The following is a 20,930-nucleotide window of genomic DNA, read 5'->3' as shown; positions in this document are numbered from 1 at the left end:
CTCCTCTTACTCATTTCCTGAGTTCCTCTCTCTTTACACACACAACCAACTTCTGTCCTCCCTGCTCCATGGAGTCCTTTCTGGTCATCCCAGCTCTTTTCTGAAATATAACAGGACATATAGTCCAAACTGCATACTTGAGCCGTTCTATATTTTTTATCATCCTCTTAATTATTTCATCTGTGAATTAGCAGTCATAGGACTTTATTGTGGCAAAGGACTCCGAAGGTCACCCCCACTCACATCATTGTTTTGTCATTAATAATACAACTTGGATGATTTATAGCAATTCACACCATATAAAGGCCTCACACATGTGATTTTCATGATAGAAATTAGGGAACTCAGACCTGGAAAGACTGGGTGGCTTCCCCAAGTCATCCAGCCGGTTGGTGTCCTCTGCATAGGCTGACAGTGTTCTGAAGGGTGGAGCAGAGCATTCGGCATCATTTTGCCTCTTCTGTGCTGGGCACAGGGTGGGCCACACCAGGCTCACCATTAAACACACTGTGCCACCAGAAGAGGATGCCACCTGCATGGCGCCCCCCGGTGGGATCGTGGGAACACACCACAAATGCCTTTGATTAAAAAAAGGGTGCTTGAACCACAGTAAACTTCCGGGCCCTAGAGAGAACTCATCTCCCCTGCACTCCAGCCCTTTCCTCTTTACAACAGCTGTTTTCATGAGGAATTAAAGAATAAAGAACAATACCGTTTTTTTCTATTATCACCCAGGCTTGCCCATTTTTGATGGAATGTGGCAGCCCACAGTTCCGGATCCCTGCAGGTCAACAACAAAGGCATGTGTCCTTCTGCACGCCCACACACATGCGCCCCAGCAGAAACCCTCCAATCCTAAAACACATCCATCCCGAAGCAGGAGCTCACACAGACATTCTGTTTCTCAGCCTCGTTTTCTGGCGAAAGGTCAACAAACCTTTTGGAGCCTCACACGGACTCACGCAGGCACAGCCCTCGCGGCAGCCTCACATTCTCGCTCTGGTGGACACACACCTCGCTCCACACACGCCCACACTCACACCTGCGCCGGCGGCGACTACCGGAGCCAAAGCACCTTCCACAGAGCACTTCCTTTCTACATCCATGACCAGAGAGTGAGGCTTTCTCCTCTTTCCAAATGTACCCCCGCAGGGTGAGCTAGGCTGAAGATTTTATGGAGGGTCAAGGAGGTGATATGGCTGGAATAGGAGCTGCCAGAATGATCTGTTGGTGCCTCTGGAAATGCCAAGGCCAGCAAGGTTGCTCAGCAGAGGGGGAGCTGCCTCCCTCCCGCCCATCCTTGCTCTGGGCCAGTCCCAGGCACAGGCGCAGAAACAGGAAAGCAGGTACAGGCTGGGAATCCAAGATGGGAACTGTGGAGTTAACGGAGCAGCCTGGGCCCCAAGGGCAGTGCTGGGTGCGGATGGGGATGGATTGGAAAGCTCCCCGAGCGGGGCAGAGAGTCTGTTCAGAGGAAGTGATGTTGGATTTGGGCCTCCAAGGATGAATGGAAACTCTCCAGGCAGAGGAAATGACATGGAAAAAGAGGAGCTTGCAGGAAGGCAATGTGCATCTGGAGGGTTTGTGGCCAGGATGTTGTCTGCCCTGGCTGAATCTTGTGGGTGGCAGAAGCCCTGGGTAGTTTGCAGGTGGTGGGACCTTTATCTTACAATGACACCCTTGGCCAGCCTCTGAAGAATGCATCAGAGGAGTGAGGGCCTGGAAGCAGAATGCCACCGTGGTGGTGTGGGCTTCTCCAGGGCATGTTGGCTTATCCTGCCATCTCTCTCATCTGAACTCCTGGGCACTTCCCATCACTACCATTTTTGGGGCCCCTAAGGATATCTTCTGGATCATGAGCTGTTTTCACACTTGCCTCCCAAACCAGATTATAAACTCCTTCTGCAACAGGCCGTGTCTTACTTATTTTTGTCCGATGCCAGACACCCTGCCTCCCACAACCAAACTCTGCAGGGGGCAGGCTATCTGTAAACGCTGCTGCCGCTGACTTGGGTGATGGCAACCGTGATCCAAGCCACATTGGGGCAGTGTGAAAATTGCAAAATGCCTGTCTGGTGTCCTTAGAATGAGACCTGAGCAGAGGGCAGGGGTGGGGGTACCATCAGGAATCCAGCCCCAGCCCTGGGGGGCAGGCAGTCTGGATGCTCTGCATCAGGGAGAGACATACTTGACCCACGCTTTATTACACTTGTCACCAATGGCCTCGGGTAGTGGAGAGCAGGAGACACTGTCGTCCTTGCTCTCCCCCTCTCCTCTCATCTCCCTGTTGTTTTAAGTAATGTGAGTAATGCTGATCTCATTATTCTTAGAAATATAAAGAATGTCAGAGCCGGAAGGAGTTGAGAGGCAGCCTGGCCCACCACCTCCTTCACAGTCTAGATGGTGTGTCCAGGGAGGGTCCGAGCTCGTTGCTCTGCCCAGGCCACGTGGCTTGTTGGTGGCAGGCTGGACCTGGCCCAGGTTCCCTTTGTTCATTATCTCATGTGCCCTCTTGTTTGTTTATTTCCTTCAAATCATGTATGATGACTGCAGGCACAGAGGTTCTCTGGTTCTTTCAGATAAACTTGTTAGGAAGCCTTTCCGGGCACAGCCCATGGCAGGTCTGGACTCTGTCATGGGGACCACTGAGAAGATGAGGCCCCTATGAGAGTCAAGAGCCACTTGCTTGAAAAATAGGGAACCCTCAGGACAGTGGTTGGGGCAGGGAAGGAGAAAGCGGACAGTCTAGGAGGGAAGACTATGGGCACATCCCCAGGGAGAAGGAGGACTTTGAGATGTCTCTGTGGGGAGGAGATTGAGAAGATTTTGCATGAATACAGTGGGAAATGGGGCTGGGCTGAGGGTTAATGTGGAAGAGAAGAGGCAAGTTTCAAAGGCATCACAGATGTAGCCCCTATGCCCTCAGTACCTGGATGTAAAGTGCTTCAGACTTCCCTCTTGGAACCTTGGTGTTCCCTTCTGTATAATGGGCCCAGGCTGGTGTCCTGTGGTGAAGGTCCTGTTTGGCTGGAAAGCCTGGCTTGGTACACGCCTGCCAAGCCTGTTTGCTATTGGGGTGGGGGCCCTTCTGAAGGTATGGGCTAGAGAAATGCCCCACATGAGTGGATCTCAAGGCCTGGGTTCTGGTCCCAGCTCCGTTATAGCAAAGTCTCCATTCACCTAACCCAGGAGAGAGCTGAGCTGGAGTCGGTGCTGAAACTGCTAAGCCCTTGGGTCAAGTCTGCCCTGTAGACATGAGTGCATGTGAATGGCAGGCGACAAATGATCCTTAATGCCCGGAGGTGGGCTCTGCCCTCTGCTCCTGCCTGTACTACTCCCCCTACCCTGTGCTTACACCATTGGAGCTTTTGCCTCTTCACAAGTCTTCCCTCTTGTAACACTCTAAGGACCTTTGGGCTTGTTCCCTGAATGAATGAGAACCAGCGAGTAAGGGAGGAACGCTCTGCCCCAGGGCCTCACTGTCCCACCTTCTACCTGCCCTGGGCCCGGGATGGGGTTTCTTTACCTTGGCATTGTTGACACTTGGGGCCAGATCACGTTTTGCTGTGGGACTGTCCTGTACATTGTAGGATATTCAGCAGCAGCTCTGGCCCCTACCCATTAGATGCCAGTAGCATCTCCAGACAATGTCAAATGTACCCTACAGGGCAAAATTGAGAACCACTGCCCTAAAAGGACAGATGAATACTTCTTTTTGGGGAATACGAGAAAGAAGAAAGATATATCATCCATTCTCCCAAGAGAGAAAGAAAAAAGCATGAATCCAGGTGAGATACAGAGGAAAGGCTGGGGGACCCCCATGACTCAGACACTGTTGTGGGCCTTTATCCTCCCTACTGTGGAAGGGCCACAGGGCAGCCCCTTTCTCAGTGTTGTGTGTTGAACTGTGTTCCCCTCACAAGATGCTGAAGTCATAACCCCAGGACCTATGAAAGTGACCTTCTTTGAAATAGGGTCTTTGCAGATGATCAAGTTAAGACAAGGTCATTAGTGCAATCACTGCTGTCTTCATAAAAAGGAGAAATCTGGACACAGACAGTGTACACTGGGAAGGTGACACAAAGACACAGAGGGAACACTGTCTACAACCAAGGAATGCCTGAGGCTCCCAGAAGTGAGGAGAGAGGCCTGGATGTGATTCTCCCTCACAGCCCTCAGAAAGAACCAACTCTGCCAACACCTTGATTTGGGACTGCCAGCCTCCAGAACTATGAGACAATACATTTCTGTTGTTTAAACCACCCAATTTGTGGTACTTTACTGCAGTAGTCCCATGCTAATACACTCAGCAAGAGGAAGGACAACAGGACCGGGGAACTGAAAGAGTGTGTGGATCTGGCTGAGATGATCTCTGCAGAGACACAGAAGGTGGCAGGGGGAGATGCAGGTGCTGACGGGACCCAGACTCACTGTTCAGAGACAAAAACCAACACTGTGCCTATAGGACAGACAAGTGGAAACACATGCCATTTCTAAAATGAAAAGCTTTGATTGCACCAATCACTAGAAGTTGTAAAACTACCCCGAAGAATTAACAACCTCCATACATGCTAACTACATCCATCATAAATTCGTCTTTAGTTTCTGTTATCATATCACTGTCTCTGGGGACCCCTGTCTTGTCATCATTTGCCCTTTATAATTTATTCATCTTGTTCTTGCCTGCATCCTTTCTACTTATCATTCATCTTTACAGTTGTACATAAAATTAGATGGATCCCTCAATGGCAGGACTGTCAGGAAGGGAGATGGGCCTTGCCAGGGAAGCCCCCATATGGTGACGGGGGCCCCACCAGAGCCTCGTATGGGTGTCAGGGTTGAGGTGGGGTGGGCCAAAGTTGAAAGAGGGAGGGAGGAGAGAGAAAGGAGAGACGAAGTGTGAAGGATAAAAGAAGAAAGTGTTGGTGAGAGAGACAGAGGAAAATGTGCAGAGGGAGAGAAGAGAGGAGAAAATGGGGGCACAAAGAGAAGAGAGAAAAAGAAAAAGAAAGGAGGAGAAAATGGGATTAAGAAAGAGAAAAGTGAGAGGAAGGCACAGAATGGAGAGACACTCTGAGATAGTGGTGCTAGAAATCAAACTGAGCTCTTTTAAAAAGAATTTTCCCACTTTAACATCTTTCCTGGTAAACTCAAAGGTCACATTGAATTTCCATGGAAGTGACCCATCCTGAGTCGCAGTGACCTGAGTCGGGAGGTGCGATGCCAGGACTCTGCATGTCTGCCAGGCTGACATGAGGGGAGGGGAAGGGGGAGGCAGCAGGGAGGAGTGTGTTAGTTTGCTTTGTATTCTAGGGTTGTTGGAGTGAGGACACAAAAGCCAATCTTTAACTAGTGAGTTGGAACTTTAATGTTTACCAAGCAGATACAGCTCCTACTTCCCTCACCTCCATCCCCGGCCAGCTCTAATTCCCACTGCTTCCTGGCCTCCTACTGACTGGACCCAGCTCTTTCCCTGCCAGCCCTGGTGAGAAGCCCTTTCTGCTACCAAAGGAACAAAGTGCTGGCTACAGTTTGTCATAGCACCTGGTTTTCTCTCATCTGAGCATCTCCCTTGAGACCCTGTATTCCCAACTTTAGAAATAGAAGGGCTCTTCCTGGAAGACAATGCCCCATAAAGTCCCAACGGCTGGAGGAGCTGCAACAAAGCATCACGGGTCGATTTTAAGGAACAGACTTCTTTCAAGAGGCTTCCTGTGCATACTGTGGCTCCGGGTGGTTCTCAGAGTGGGTCTCTGCTGCCCCGTGTGCGTCGCCCAGCTCCTGGCCTGTCGTGTATACCTCGACTCTGGGCAGTTTCTTGGACTGGTGCTCCCATCTGACTCATTTTACTCCCACCCTGCCCATATCCTGAATGAAAACTTTGAGTCACTCCTCCACTCCATGGTCATCCTGGTTCTCTCTAAATTCCTAAAGCAACTGGTGGCACTGGCAGAGGCAGGTATCCTGGGCTTTGGTAGCAGACTCACTGCTGGTCCTGGCTCGGCCACTTACCAATTTTGTGACCTTGGGCAAACCTCAATCTCCTCCTCTGTGGGGGATAATCATGACATCTTCTTCATAGGGTGGTTGTGAAGATAAAATGAGGCAATGTAGGTAAAGTGCTTGGCATCATGCCTGTCATATAGTAAGTGCTTAAAAATATTGTGATTATTGAACAATTGTCCACACTATCCATTTTATAATAACATGTGCTGTCTTGTATTGTTGACTATGTAGATATTTTTGTGTGTGTGGCTTCCATCCCCAACTTGGTGGGCAATTCCAAGCGGGGAGGTGGATGTGGTTTTCTTATCTCTGTATTTTACAGAACGTCTGGCACACAGGACATACTTGTTGATGGATTGAGAAACTGCCCTATGTTGACGGTCCCCTGTGGATAGTGAAACAAATTTTGTGACTAGAGGGGCATGGGCATGAAAAGAACAGGAAGCCAGGAAAGAGTGAGATCAAGAGTATGAGGGAGAGAGAGGCAGAGAGATTAGAAAAAAACTCTGCCTGGATTCTGGCAGAAGGCAGTGCTCAAAAAGACCCAGATGAAGCTTCATAGTTTAATAATCTAATTCTACTAGAAACATGCCAAACTCAAAAATAATAATCCATTTGTGACACTGGTCCAGGAATGACTCCATCAGCCATCAGAGGGCTCTGCTTAGGCTGGTTCCCAGGGATACTGGGAATCACGTATCACTGATTTGTAAAAACAGCCACTGTGGTCTGGTTTCTGAGCTTCCACTGATCCCAAGAGAAATGTCAGCTTCCCTTTTCAGGCCCCCAATGAAGACATGTGCTAGGGGTGCCTCTAGTTCTGTCTCTGTCATTTTGTTATTGTTGCTCATGGTGATGGTGGTGGTGGTGTGTGTATGACAGCAATGGGATTATTTTTCTTGCTGGCAACATGATGCGAGCTCCGTAACTCGCTAGAAACAGCATAGGCTGCCTGTACTATCTTTTCTCCTCTTTCTCTGCTCAGTGAGAAAGTGGAGGGCTGATTTTAATGGATTGATTTTAATGGATTTTGAAGTCTGGAAAAGTGCCTAAATTGCTGAGGTTACCAGTTTTCCAGGTTCTTTTTTTTTTTTCAATTTCATTCTCCTTAGTCAGACGTAAAGTGTGCTTGCTGGGGCACCTAGTGTGGCCACCCCAGATAAGAAGAGGTCCCCCTCTGCCTCTCACCCAAACAGACAGCCAGGAACACAGCCTCAGCTGGTAGGAGCACCTATTATTTGGTTGGGTGAGAGCATTTGGCTTGGTCCTGTCCCTGCATTTGCTAGTGGCACACTTTCTCTGATCTCAAAGGAGAGAACCAACCAACAGCAAAAACACCAGATCTGCTTTCTGGAATCAAAACAACTCCACTTTAAAGAATAATTTTACTTGGTCATTTTGTATTTCATTCGTCTGCATGTAGGTTTGTGTGGAGACAATGTGCCCTCGGAACTTCGAGCTGCAATCCGGTCTTTTATTCCTGCCCCTCCCTCCAGTGGGCCGTGCCTGCCCCGAGAATTGTTTGATGAGGTTTTTGAGGCCATTTATCTCCCTGTGAAGCCTTTGAAGAAGGGACGGTGTTCGAGGGGACTCTAGGCTATGTTTCAGCTCTGCTGTTGGGCTCTATCTATCTTCCCCCCTCCCCGTCCCAACATACATTCACGTTTCTTTTTGCCCTTTCCCTCAAACTTACTCAACTTGTCTTTGTGATCTCAGAAAAATGCCATTGGATCTCCTAGTATGAAGGATTAGCACAGATTATGGGGAACAGTGTTAATTATCGGTGGAAGGGGGGCTGGCGCGTCGCTCCAATGTGCTCTTGATTTCCCCTGGGCCTTTCTGCCTGGTAATAAGCCTTCTTTAATCTGGCAGGCCCCTTGGTGAAATCAGCACCACGGACAGTGATATTGATTGCTTCTGAGAAACCATCACAGCTGCTCAACCAAATTACCTTTGATATGTGACCTTTAATGTAATTACTGCAACATCAAAGTATTTCTATAAATTATTAAAGAACTAATACACTCCATCATTTAGCTATTCTATTATATGTAAAATAAACAACCACAAGTTAATGTTAGATCCTCAACAATCCACACTTGCTACTGAAATACTCCCAGTTCCCAGCCTCTCCCCTTTCAAAATCCTAAACCTCCCCCTCCCACCTTCTGTCTTTCTGTTTCCACATCTGATTCCGGCTTTTAGCCATCATGAAACTCCCCAGCAATCTCTCTCAAGCTGATGAAGGGCCTCCCATAACAATGTGGTATTTTCTATTCCATTTGGGTGGCTCTAAAATATCTATCACAATCTCCCCCAAAACAAAGTACCATAAACACTTTATTAATCAGCACAAACCTTTCTCAGAAGCCTTTGATTATCCTACAATATGGCTTTATGCTTCACACATAACATGGAGCGATGTGGAGCATATTTCTGCCATCTTACAGAGGGCACCCAGAAAGTAATTACTATAATATATGTGCATGTAGCCGCGCCACTGAAAAAACAACTGCGGAATGGCCACCCTGCCAGAGCTGGGCTTCACACAAAATCTGCGCGGTGCTCGATTTCCATATATTTGCATCTGTGGGTATGTTATTAAGATGACTCAGCCCCGTGCTTTGCAATCACAAATACCAAAATACAATACAAAGACTGTAATGGAAGGAAGGCCCTGTGTAATTCAGCACTCCCCACTCCTAAACGAGTAAAGAAAGATCTTTGATGCAAAGGAAGACTGCCCCCGCCTGGAGTTGCATTTTCTCTCCTTCTACCTGGTTAACCTTTCCCGCTGTGGGGTAGAAATGGAAACGTGTGTTTACATACGGTTGGCTTGGTAAGAATGTAAACATGCATGTGTAAGCATGGGTGTGCATACTTATAGAACACACGTGCTTCCCTGCAGTGTCCATTGTATAAGCGTCAACACTATATTTAGAAATTCTTTAAATTATGCCCACAAACACACATCTTTCCATTTATCTTTAGATACTCAGCAGCCGTATATCTCTCCCCTCTCACCACCGCCCCATCTCTCTGAACCCACAGGAGAGACCGCGCAGACCCTTGACCCAAAGAACACTTCTTATTTTATGGTGATGAACTAGCCTCGATAATAGCCATGGCTGATATCACACCCAGTTAGGGGGGCCATAAATAATTCTCTTCTCCCCCGCACAGAAGCTATAAACCAGGGCTGAAGCGCGATAGTTTATCAAAGACGAGGGCTGGCTCCTTAAATAAACCGCGGTGATCTCACTCACGGCGCCCCCTCCCACGCCGCCCCCAGTCACCCCGCCCAGAGCTGACGGCGTCGACTCGCCGGGCGGACTCGATCGCGCACGCGGCCCGCGGGCCCGGCGGAGGCAGCTCCCGGCTCCGGTCGGGTCCGCGGTACGCGCCGCTCCCTCGCCCCAGACTGCCCGCGCAGGAACCGCGTCCAGGCTCCACCTTCAAGGCCACGGCCAAGTGGGGCCCCTGCCCCGATCCCGTCGGGCCCGGACGGCCGAGAGCCCGGCGATTTGGGGGGCGCGCGGGCTCCCGAGCGCAGGCGGGCGGCGGGCGCCCTGAGGCTCTCTCCCCTCGCGCCGCGCGGCCGCCCGGCCTCCGGAAGTCGCCCCCTATCGGCGCGTCGGCCGCTTGCGCCACGGCGGGCGCCACTTACCCCGGGCAGAGTCTTCTGCTCGTGCAGCGCGCTCTGGGCCTTCAGCGCTGACTCACGCTCGCAGTAGGTGAGGAAGGCGCAGCCTGGGGAGGGAAGCAAGCGCCAAGAAGGGTCAGTGGGGAGCCTCCGAGCCCGCCGACGCGCCCTGCCGCCCGCCTTCCAGGCTCCCGCCCCTCCCTGCCGCTCGGTCCCTGTCCCCACCTCTCTTTCTCTCTCGTGCACTCTTCTTGGAGCTTCTTTGCCTCTCCGTGTTCCCGGCTGTCTGCTTCTCCTACCTCCCTTTGCTTTTCTATTTTTCTCCCTCCGCGGAGTCTCCCCACCCTGCATCTTCCCCCCACTACACCCCCCTCTCCCTACGGTTCTCTCCCTACCCCGTCCCCTGGTGCCTCAGACCTCTCTGCCCTGTTTCAGCGCCAGCCCCTACGCTTCCTAGAAGGGGCAGCTTCCACCCCTCACCCCCAGCACCTCTAGCCACACTTGACCATGGACTCTCCTTATGGCCAGTAGGAGTGCTGGGCGCTGCTCCCTCGGGGATGGTGGAGGGCTCCTCTAAGCCTTCCAAATACAGGCTCAGTCTGTAAGGAGTACCCCAAGCCAGGCCCTCCTAATAAAATAAACGTACCCTGTGTCCCCTGTCCCAACCCCTGTTGTCTAATTTGCAGTGACAGGTGGTCTTCACACCCCTCCAAGTCATAGGGCTTCTAGGGCATATCCAGGCCACCGAGGCACAGCGCTAGATCACCCTTGCTCTGCCTTTAATTCCCTGGGTGACCTTAACAAATCACATCCTCTTTCTGGCCTCAGTCTCCCCACCTGTGAACTGAGAAGGCTCAGTCTAGCTCTCCCGCTGAGTAATTCTAATTGGGCCCCACCCCACCCCACCCCATCGACAGGGAATCTGGATTTGACAGAGCAACATACTCAAGGGGTGACTTTTCAGTGCTGTCCTTTAGGTGTGGTGACAAGGCCAAGAGAGTGGGGATGGGGGAGTCTTTCTGGGAGTTCTCATAAGCTGCCCAGCGTGCCCAGTGTCAGGCCTTCTTCCTCTGCCTGCAGATGTGGCTGAAGGTGGCTTGGGAGGCCTGCAAGGCTCAAAACCATGGGAGAAAGCTCAAAAGCTCACTATGGTGAAAGCAGGCTTGAATGTTCTGGGGAACAGTCACCTCAGACCTTTTCAAGCCACCATGGCCCCAGAGAAGGCACCCTGTGGAATCGCTGCCTCTCTTGTTCCTCGCTCTCTCACATGATCTTATCCAAGGCCACATTCCCAACAACCTGTGCTCCCTTCTGCCCCCCATTCCTCTGCTCTCACCACCTCCTCACCTGGTATGCCCTTTTCCCCCATGTTCACTTCTCCGAAACCCATCGATTGTTCAAGAATCTGATCAAGTTCTACCTACTCCAGGCAGCCCTCCTTGGCTGGTCTAGTCCATCCCCAGCCAATCTCCACAGCCAGCCATTTAGTCATTGCCATGGCCATTTATTTCCTGAGTTCTCACTCTGTGTCAGGCTCTGTGCCAGACCTCATGGCCCAGGCCCTCCTCTCATGAGGCCCACAGGCTGCTGGTGCCAGTCTGGTACCTGTGCCAGCCCTTGTGACCAGGCTTGCTTTAGACTCTCGTTGCCGGGCACAGAATGCTCCTGGTGTCCTCTGCAGCTCCTGACTCCTCCACCATCCAGCCTGCACCCATTGAAAACCCTTTTCCTCCCCTTCCAATGTAGAAATTCCTCCTGCCTCCCTTCCCTCCTTCTGGCTTCAGAGAGGAGGTGGAAAGGGAATGTATTTGTGAAAGGAGTGGAGATGAAAGAAGGAAGCAGGGAGTAAAGCCTGGGAGACAGAGACTCTCAGCTCCCAGTGCCCCCTCTGCCTTCCCCACCTCCCAACTCCTGCCCCAGGCTTAGAGAAGCGTCGGAGAAGCCTCTCTCCCACTCTGTCTCATCTCTCCCTTCCTCCAGACACCAGATCGCCCCTCCTCCCTCTCCCGTCCTCCTCCTTCCTGGTCACTGGCAGACGGTTATTGATGGAGACACCCGGGGACTGAAATGAATAGCGGTCAGAGGCCCCCGTGACGTCGTCCCTCGTGCTGCCGCCTGCTTCTCCCGGGGGCGTCTTTCCTCCCGTCCCCTTGTTGGCCTTGTCCTCTGCCTGCAACCAGGAGGTGGCCACTGCCTCTGCTGCACGCAGGCAAGCCAGCTTGGGACAAGGTCAGGGGCAGGTTTGGAGGGAGGAGGATAAGGGGAGGGAGAAAGAGGAGGAGGAGTAGGAGGAGGAAATGACCATATTGTTTCCATGGCCCAAGATAATAAGAAAAGGATTCCAGAGGAAAAAGAATCTGTTGCTTTTGTCCATCTTCCAGGAATTTCTGCCACAGTTTTTGAGAGAGCTCACAACTTTATTGTGAACGAGAATCTTTCAGGATCCTCCAGACCTTGGGTGACCTCCCCCTGCTGTCTCCACCCCCTGAATTTATCTCCTTCCAGTCTTCCCCGGCCCCACTCACCGGCCCCCTCAGCCCGCTAGGCGCACTCTGCCTTAGGGTCTTTGCACTGGTCTTTCCTCTGCCCAGAAAGGCCCCGCGACCCCATACCTGCTATCAGCATGGTGTGCTCCTTCTCTTCCCTCTAGTTTCTGCTCCAATGAGACCTCCTCAGAGACACTTCTCTTGACCACCCTATTTGGCGTAGCCCTGAGCTCACACAGACCCGGACTCCTTGTCCCATTTCCTTTTCTGTTTGGCACCCATCACTCCCTGACAGAGTCACATATATTTGCTCATTGATGGGCAGGCTCCTCGTGCTCAGATGAGGTTAGGAGCCTGGCTTTGTTCTGTTTCTACTTGGTTCTCAGTGCCCAGCATATGGGTGCAGGATAATATGTATTCCTTGAAAGTACTGAATGCCAGAACACCTCAGCTAATTTGGTGGGGGCAATAGGCACAGAAATGGTGCTCAAAGGCTACTGAGAGCTGTCCAAGATGTGTGGACACTGAGGCACACTGGACTTCCATAGTGGTGGCAGGGCCAGAGGTTGCCCGAGGGTTGATAGGCGGGTTCCTGATGGGAGGGTTTTTGCCCCAAGAGCTCTCAGGAGCCTGTTGAACCTGACAGTGCACTCTCACCATGCTTCCCCCTTCACCCCCAAGTTGATCCCAGAAAAGGCTGATAAACAATTGCAGCTCCTGATTCCTCCACCATCCAGCCCGCACCCAATGAAAACTCCTTTCCTCCCCTTCCAGTGTAGAAATTCCTCCTGCCTCCCTTCCCTTTTCGGGTTCAGAGAGGAGGTGGAAAAGGAATACATTTGTGAAAGGATCAGAGATGAAAGAAGGAAGCAGGGAGAGAAGCCCAGGAGAGCCCCTTCCCAGGCAGGGCCCACCTCGGTTTCCTCATGTGTAAAACGGGAAAAGTAATGGCTCTCAGAAGCTTGTGGGGAGACCTACTTGCCACTGAGTATGAACAGCCTCTGCAGGCTTCAGTAAGTACAGGCTGCAGTGTCAATATCAGTTCACTGTTGTGAAGCAGGGGCTAGAGGGGTGCTGAAGCCCCTTCCTTCTCTCCCTCTGCACCTCTGTGAGGCGGGAGTGGTTGGACACAGAGGCTGACTGGGCAGTCCCACCCCGGGCCCTTCCCAGTCCATCTCCAGCCTGTCTGATGCAGCGGCTGACACGCCAGCTCGGCAGATTAGTCGGCTATCTTAAGGCTCTTTGAGAAAGGCAAATGCGGATAAGCAGTTATTAACGCTGACTCCGGGGTTCAAAGGAAGGGACCAGTCTGCTCCCTGGCTGAGGCCAGAGCCCTGGGGGAATGCTGACTGTGGGGAGGGAGCTGCAGGAGGAGAATTTACCATCACAGGGTGCTGTGGATGGTGAGAGGCCTGGGGTGGGGGCTGGGGGGCTGGGGAAGAAAGGGTGCCCAAGCATCAGCCATTGGACACTCACTGCTCTCTGCTGGAGACGGAATGGGGGTGGGACACACAGAACCCCCAGCTAGAACAGCTGGCCTTGACTTCCTGTGGCTCATTTCCACATCTCGCAGGGATTGAGGAGGGGGCTGTGGGCTGTGAGGGTGTCCAGCCGAAAGCAGGGAAGGTGGGGAGCATCAGCCTTGGCCCAACAGCCACTAATCTGCCAAACTCACTCTCCTATGATGTACTGAGGTGTCCCCAGTGACATCCCTGGTGGGGCCCTTTGGGAATTCACAATTGAGGTGGGAAACGGGATTCTCTCAGGGAGCAGCTGCCTAACAACACAAGACAGTGTGGGACAGAGGCTAGCACCGGGCTTTGAAAGCTGAGTCTTGAGAAGGTCTGTGGAGGGTGCCTCATCCTTCCTGGGGATATAGCTGGTGGCGTAGAAATCTCTCCCCATCTTCAGACCCAGAAATCCCCCCCAAGTCCTGATCCTACGATCCACATATACTTGTGCTTACAGAGGAGTGAGCAAGGATCCAGTGTGGCTGCTTGGAATAGCAAAAAAAAAAAAAAAAAAAAAAACCATAAATACGTAAAAACCACCTAAATGTCCCTTAGGACAGGAATGTTTTCATTTTTAAACTGTGAATACCCAACAGCAGTTAAAAAGATGAAAAGACCCTCAGTGTACCAGCATGCAAAGCCACATTGTCAGATGGGAAAAGCAAGTTGTGAAATAATAGACGCCATGTAGGTACAATGGAGACACAATCAACTCACCCATTATATACTCAGACCTGTATTTACATGTGAAAGACAAAGTCTGGAAGTCACACCAAACTGAAAACAGGGAGTACGGGGTGGGGAGTAGGGGGGTATGTTTCCTATGACTTTCACTTTTTTTGTTTTGTTTGACACATTTAGACCCAGAATGTATTTGTGTATCACTTGCATAATTAACTTGAAAGGAAAAAAAAAATCTTTGCTAAAAGAGGAGGATGAAATGAAAAGGAGGTGGGTGAGAATAGGTGAGCCCGACAGGATGCAGGGCCCATGGCCTGTATTGAGGAGACAAAGATCATTGCACATGTGCCACCTGGCAAATATACTTCATGAGGGAAATTATCCTTGGTGGGGTGGCTGTGGCCCTGCCTCAGAGCTTCCTCTGAGCTGGGGCTGGCTGCTGCGGTGCTGGGGGTTGACACAGGCGCTCTCAACTCAGCAAGCTGGAAATGTAAATGGTTCTGGTTCTTTGGCCCTGAGTTCTGGGGGTCGGTGTTTGGGGGATGGAATCCATGATAGTGCAACCACCTCCCCATCTTCGCCCTCCCATTTTCGAGGGCCCTCCCAGCTGTGTGACTCTGATGGGACCTGAGGGAGAGCCACCCAAGTGATCCAGGGGCTCTCTGGGTGGGTTAGGACCTCACCCTGAGCTGCCCCCTTTCCTGTCCCAGTGTCTGGGATGGTTCTCCCAGCATCAGCTCATTACAGAGTCTACCACACTTTAGGGGTCAGCGCTTTCTGTCCCACCTCTTCCTGAGTCATGGGATCAAGCAGGATAGAAGTGCAGTCTGTTCTGGAGCGAGACAGCTTCGGAAATCATCCAAGGTGGGGTGGGGGCAGAGAGGTAACAGAACTGTGGGGTGAGAAATCACACCACAGTGCTGCCCTCAGGAGCTGACACCTGGGCTCCCTACAGCACCCTCTCCTCACCCGAGAGGGACGCCATGCCCACCTCCTCTCCTCACCCGAGAGGGACGCCATGCCCACCTCCTCTCCTCACCCGAGAGGGACGCCATGCCCACCTCCTCTCCTCACCCGAGAGGGACGCCATGCCCACCTCCTCTCCTCACCCGAGAGGGACGCCATGCCCACCTCCTCTCCTCACCCGAGAGGGACCCCGTGCCCACCTCCTCTCCTCACCCGAGAGGGACCCCGTGTCCATCTCCTCTGGCCAGCACAGACCTGCCTGTCCTCTAATGCTCGAGATTCTATCACATACACTGAATACTTTGACCCGCATGCATGTTTCCTTATTCAGCCATGTCACCTTCTCCCACTTACCATTCTTATTTACTTATCCCTTCCATTTACCAGCTTGATGCCTTGTCTCTGAATAGACTTTCAATTCGGTGAGGGTAGAGACAGGCTCTTCTATGTCTACATGACTAAATGGAGGGCCCAGCTGCTCGTTCAGGTGTCTGTGAGCTGGAGACCAAGAGGGACTATGGGGGTGGGGGAAAGAGATTCAAGATTGGGGCACTAAAGGGAGATTGGGAAATGTTGGCAGAGTGAGGAGGGAAGGGAGAAGGAGTGTGGCAAGAGAGGTGAGCACTGGGCCAGGGAGAGGCAGGCAGCGTGGGCAGCGGGAGGGTGCTGTCAGGTTCGGGTGCATGCAGGGGTGGCAGATGCTTCTCTCCGACATGGGCAGCCTGCAGACCATGGTGCAAGGGGTGCTGCTGTGCCCAAGAAGGTGGGCAGTGCCCTCTCCCATGTGGGGGGAAACACAGTGCAGCAGAATTAATTGCACGGGGATGGCAGTAATTTACAAAGCCCCCATGTGCCAGGATAAAAGGCCCTTGTCATTGTGAAGTGAAGGAAGTACAATTTCCTGCCCAATTCTGAACAGGGCCGAAGCCTGGGGTGTAATCATCACAGAAGGGAAGGCTCCCGATGTGATGCTCTCCCTCCTCCCACCCCAGCTGGGCCTTGCCTTCCTACTAATTGAATTACAGAATTAGCCAGAGGAAGGTGGCCCTAGAATAGGAAGGTCTGGACTTTAATAAAACATCAGATCCTTTAGGCCTTGGACTTGGCTGGCCTGGAGGAAGTGGGAAAAAGCTGGGGGGTGGGGAATGAGAAGGGAGCAGGAGGCCCACTAACCAGACCTAGGGGCCAAGGAAGGGGCTCCCTGAAGGACCCTCTGCCCCAAATCTCCACTCATCCACCTGCCATGGTGTCTGAAATCACAGCTGAGGAGCATCATTCCTTAGTGAGCCTCACCCCCGGCTGCACCTGAGAATCACCTGGAGGATTTAAAAAACACGTAGGCCACTGCAGAGAAGTTATAGTAGCATCTCTGGGAGTGGATAGCAAGAGGGAGGGAGGGAAAGTCCACCAGTTTTACTGGGAACAGGGTTACTGATGTTCTGAGGTCACATCTGTTCCCCCATCCCGGCTCTGTCTTTCGTGCTCTGGGTGGGCAAAGGCAGTCTTCCTGGTACGTTTTGAAGAAGATGTTCTGCTGCCACCTGAGGGAGAGGCAGCTACAGAGCAGCTCTTCATGTACATATTCTTCCTCTGCAAACATCCTCCCACCTCGAGTGCCTGGCCAGAGTCCACACAGCCTTTAAGACCCACCTCTGAGGTCCTACTCCAAGATGAAGCCCTGAGCATCTACCTCGGCCACTGTGGTCTCACTTTCTGTAGATTCGCGTGTGGCCTCTGCCCATGGTCGGCCTCAAGGATGAGCCTCATTTTCTCACCTCAACCGTGAACAACTTGAGGTTGGGCCCTTGGGGCTCAGCAGGACTGAGTAACAGGTGTGAAAAAGACCCCATGGGTCTGTGCCACTTTCTCCGCTCTTCTCTGTGTGTCCAGCCACAGGTTGACCCTCCTGCCATCTTCCCAGGACCTTTCCTGGCCATTCTTGTTTCCCTAGTTCTTTCCACCTAGATCTTCTTCCCTCTCCCTTCCCACTCCTCCGAGTACTCCTTGCTGGTATTCCAGCAATTCCTGCAGTGTCTTCTCTCCGTGTGACACAGTGATTCCCCACCCACAGAATAGATCTCTGACTTCCTCTTGCTTCTCCACCCCCATGGGGTAAACCCAAGCCTAAGAACATCATCCTTTCCTCTGCTGCCTTCCCCCGTGCCTCACTCCTTGAGAGCCCACGTAACTTTCTAGGAGTGTCTAAGTTTTCCTTCCTCCAGGAAGCCTTCCCTGACTACTTCAATCCCAACATCTCTCATAGCCCTTGGCAATGGTCCTTCTCATTTTGCAGTTAGAATCCTACATGTCTTTGTCTGCCTTGCATTTGTATGTGTTCGCCCAGAAAGTAAATACTCTATTATAGGAGTAGCTCACCCCAGGGCCCCCTTTCCGCCAGTGGCAGACAGTGTAGAATGCAGAGATTGCTGAGCTGCATTCTGCCTCTGGCTGGGTGAGAGTGAGCGGAGTGGCAGCAGGAAGTGGCTGCTGCAGGGATGGGGGTGTGGGAAAGGTGGGCCATGAGGTCTGGGGAAGTCAACACATCGCTCAGGCCCCTGGTGGCAGGAGCCATCCATCTTCCTCAGAGGTGGCAGCCTGTGGGGACGGGGGTGATGGGGACTGCAGAGGTGGGGGAGGGGGAAGAGGGATGGTCCCCTAAGCCAATGCATCAGAGGCTGCAGCCTGCTCTCCTCTTTAAGGGCTCTCCAAGTGCTGAAATCTCCCCCTTGGCCATGCATTCTTCTTTCAGGCTCTGCACTGCCCTCCAGAGTCTCCTCTCTTTAAATCAGAGAAGAACATGGCCCATTCTAGAGTGCGAATGAGTTTTGTTGAGTTAAACTCCTCTGTGTGGTATGGGAAAATAAATGGCTCACTGTGACTCTTTCTGCCCTTTGTACCCACAAGACAGAGACATGCACAGAACTGGGGTGGTCTAGATTTTCCTCAGGCTAGACTTGAATCTCCCAGGAAAGGGACCAACCTTCTCTTTCTTTCCTTGCTGAGTTCAGGGCAGCGTGTTCAGACTGAGGGACCTAACTGGCTCTAGACAAGGAGGTGCAGACCTCAGAGGGTTAAAGGACCGGCCCATGGATCCTTTGCCAAGTGTCCCTCCCTGCCAGTTGCCCTTGTTTATGCCCTAAAAGCTTGAGAATTACATGTCTGGTGTCGGCTGCTCCATCTTTATAGCACTGTGAAGAAAGACAAAGTGGATGTGACATATTGATGGCCTGTCCCCCTTTTCAGCAAAGAGCTCCTCCATGTCTGGCCAGGGCTGATGGGCCCATGAGGCTCAGGAAAGTAGGGACTGGCCCAGGGTGGGTGTCAGCCTTTCCAACATGGGCTTACAGAAGTGAAGTCTGCTCAGCTGACCACATTTGTTGGGCTTTGTTCTTGCAGCCAGGGGCCTGCTTCTGCACCTCTTCTCTGGCCAGCAGCTCCTACTGGTCCCCAAGAGAGCATGAAGGTGCTCCCTGGTATGTGTTTCTTCGGCAGAGGGCCTTGATTGGCCAGAGTGCTGTCATGTGCATGATCTCAGCATTCTTACACCTCAGCATAGTCTGGGGATAGGGGTGTATTATCAGCGTCTGACAGCTCAGAAGCTTGAGACTGGGAGAGGCTCTGAGATGTGGCCACAGTGGGAGAGCAGAGACCCTGGGTCTCCTGATGACTATTTTTGGGCTCAATTCCTGTTTCCCCCTCCAGGAGCCCTAGGCAGTATCTGAGGACAGTGTGAGGATGGGCCGTGCTCAGGGAGACACAAGGGTCCTTGGAAGGGAGAGGTCCTCCTTCCCCACCCCCCATCCTGTGGCCTTCTCTTGGGATAAGGAGCTCAAGGGCGACCTCATTTTCTTCCTGCAGGGACCCAAGTAGAGTCAGCTGAGGTGGTGCCTGGCCTTCCTCTATCACAGGTACCCTCTCAAATGTCAAAGGCAGGCACGCCATGGGCTCCTCTGCAGAGGTCTCTAGCTGAGCATCAAGGGTGGATTTCAAATGCATTTGGGGCATTTGCTACTCACATGAGTGCCAGGATAAATTCTTTGCTAGAACCTAGAAACTGAACTATGTTTCTTTCTAATGAACCTGGTAGGGGAGTTTAGATCTTCCCGTTTGAATTCTCTTAGACCGGGGTGAGAAGCCAGGCTCAACTCAGTGGGGACGGCCCACAGCGGAAGGGGCTCTCAGAGGCCTCCTTGGCAAGACCAAAACCATCGCTAAATTGTGTGATATGGGCGACAGACAGGGCCCCCGACGAAGCTAGGCATCTCACTGGTTTGGGAGGGAAACCACCTCCCTCCTCACCAACAGCTTTCGAGCCTCTGCCTCACTCCTTCCACCCCTGCCCGGATTCCCTCTCCCTCTTGGCCTGTTTGGTCAGAACTTCACAGCCTCACTAGCTGACCTCAGCCACGTGGCTCAGCCCTGGCCTGACACCCTGACCTCCTCAGCGCATAAGAATCACACCGTGCCCCATCTGAGGCTCCAGTGGCTAGCTTCATTTGCTGGGTTGTGTGTGTGTCTTATACCTGCACAGCAAGCTCAGCAAATGCTTGCCGAGTGAGTGGTAGAAAATTCCCCTTGCTGGAGCTCTCCATGGCTGTGGGACTGCTGAGGTGGAGATGAGGGTCATTTTTCACAGGGGGAGCGCCTTCCCCATGCAGAGGGAAGCTCGGAGGACTCTGTCCTTGGACTGCCTCTGAAGCCCCCGTCCCTATCCCCAGGCCTGAAGCTCTCCCTGATATATCCACAGGGACAGCTCTCTGCCTGCATGATTTGTGTGTGTGTGCTTGTGTGTGTGTGTGTGTGTGCTTGTGTGTGTGTGTGTGTGCTTGTGTGTGTGTGTGTGTGTGTGTGGTGTGTGTGTGTGTGCGATGGGCTTCTCTGACTCTTCTCCTATGAAAGGCGAATAGATCATACCAGCAAGGCAGTGGACCTATAAGTCCCTTTATGACTTCTTAGGACAGACCCTCCCTTTGGGTTACACTGCTAAGCCATGCCTCCCTTCCCCAGCAGTGGGTGACCATATCACTGTGGGCTTTTGCTTATTCTCTCCCCATGTCTGGAGTGCCTTCCCCAATCCCGGGCCCTCCATCAGATCTCCAACCCTTTGAACCATGTTCAAGCTGCAGCTCCTCATTGTAACCCTCCCAGCTTCTCAGCCCTTGCTAGGTCTCCTTCAAACATGTCTGATGTCCTCAAATGAATGCTTGGTTGAGCAGCTTTCCGCTGTTCTCATTTGTGAGAATCCTGTCCCTCAACTAGACCACAGCTCCCAGGGCTGGACCTCTTCTCTGGAGCTCCCTATCAAGCCCCAGGATAGGGTCTCATAAGAGTAGTTGGGTTGAGCTGGACACAATTCAGGAGGGGAGGGTGTGTCCACCCCTCTTTGATTGCAGGGTCTGGTCATATGGTGGCACTCAGGACCCACCTGGTGAGGTGAAATAATCTCGCCTCTCTCCTCTGGTTTCTTCCTAACAGGCGCTAATTCACTTAAAGAACAACAACAATGAATTTTTTTTTAAAAAACAAGCATAACCAAGAAATTCCAACCTCAGCATCCACGATAGGCTATTTTGAAAAGACCGATAGCCAGGAGTCCCATATTACAGGATCAATGTTTGGAAAATGTGATTTTCTTTT

General features: G+C 52.1%; 1 protein-coding gene across 37 annotated transcripts in view; it reads right to left on the bottom strand.

The window, feature by feature from the left end:
- CELF4 (CUGBP Elav-like family member 4) overlaps positions 1 to 20,930 on the bottom strand; it is a 320,371-nt gene that overhangs the window by 230,898 nt on the left and 68,543 nt on the right. For all 37 annotated transcript variants that reach the window (XR_004429192.1, XR_004429188.1, XR_004429189.1 and 34 more), the window contains exon 2: positions 9,674 to 9,756. Coding sequence is in view for 29 of the 37 variants with exons in the window: in XM_033177907.1 (XP_033033798.1) it covers positions 9,674 to 9,756 (83 nt within the window). In the remaining 8 variants the exon portion in view is untranslated. The remainder of the gene's footprint in view (positions 1 to 9,673; positions 9,757 to 20,930) is intronic.

The sequence above is a fragment of the Trachypithecus francoisi genome, unplaced genomic scaffold, assembly GCF_009764315.1.
Source record: "Trachypithecus francoisi isolate TF-2019V2 unplaced genomic scaffold, Tfra_2.0 Lachesis_group19, whole genome shotgun sequence".
Taxonomy (NCBI): domain Eukaryota; kingdom Metazoa; phylum Chordata; class Mammalia; order Primates; family Cercopithecidae; genus Trachypithecus; species Trachypithecus francoisi.
This window is presented reverse-complemented; position numbering and strand designations above follow the sequence as displayed.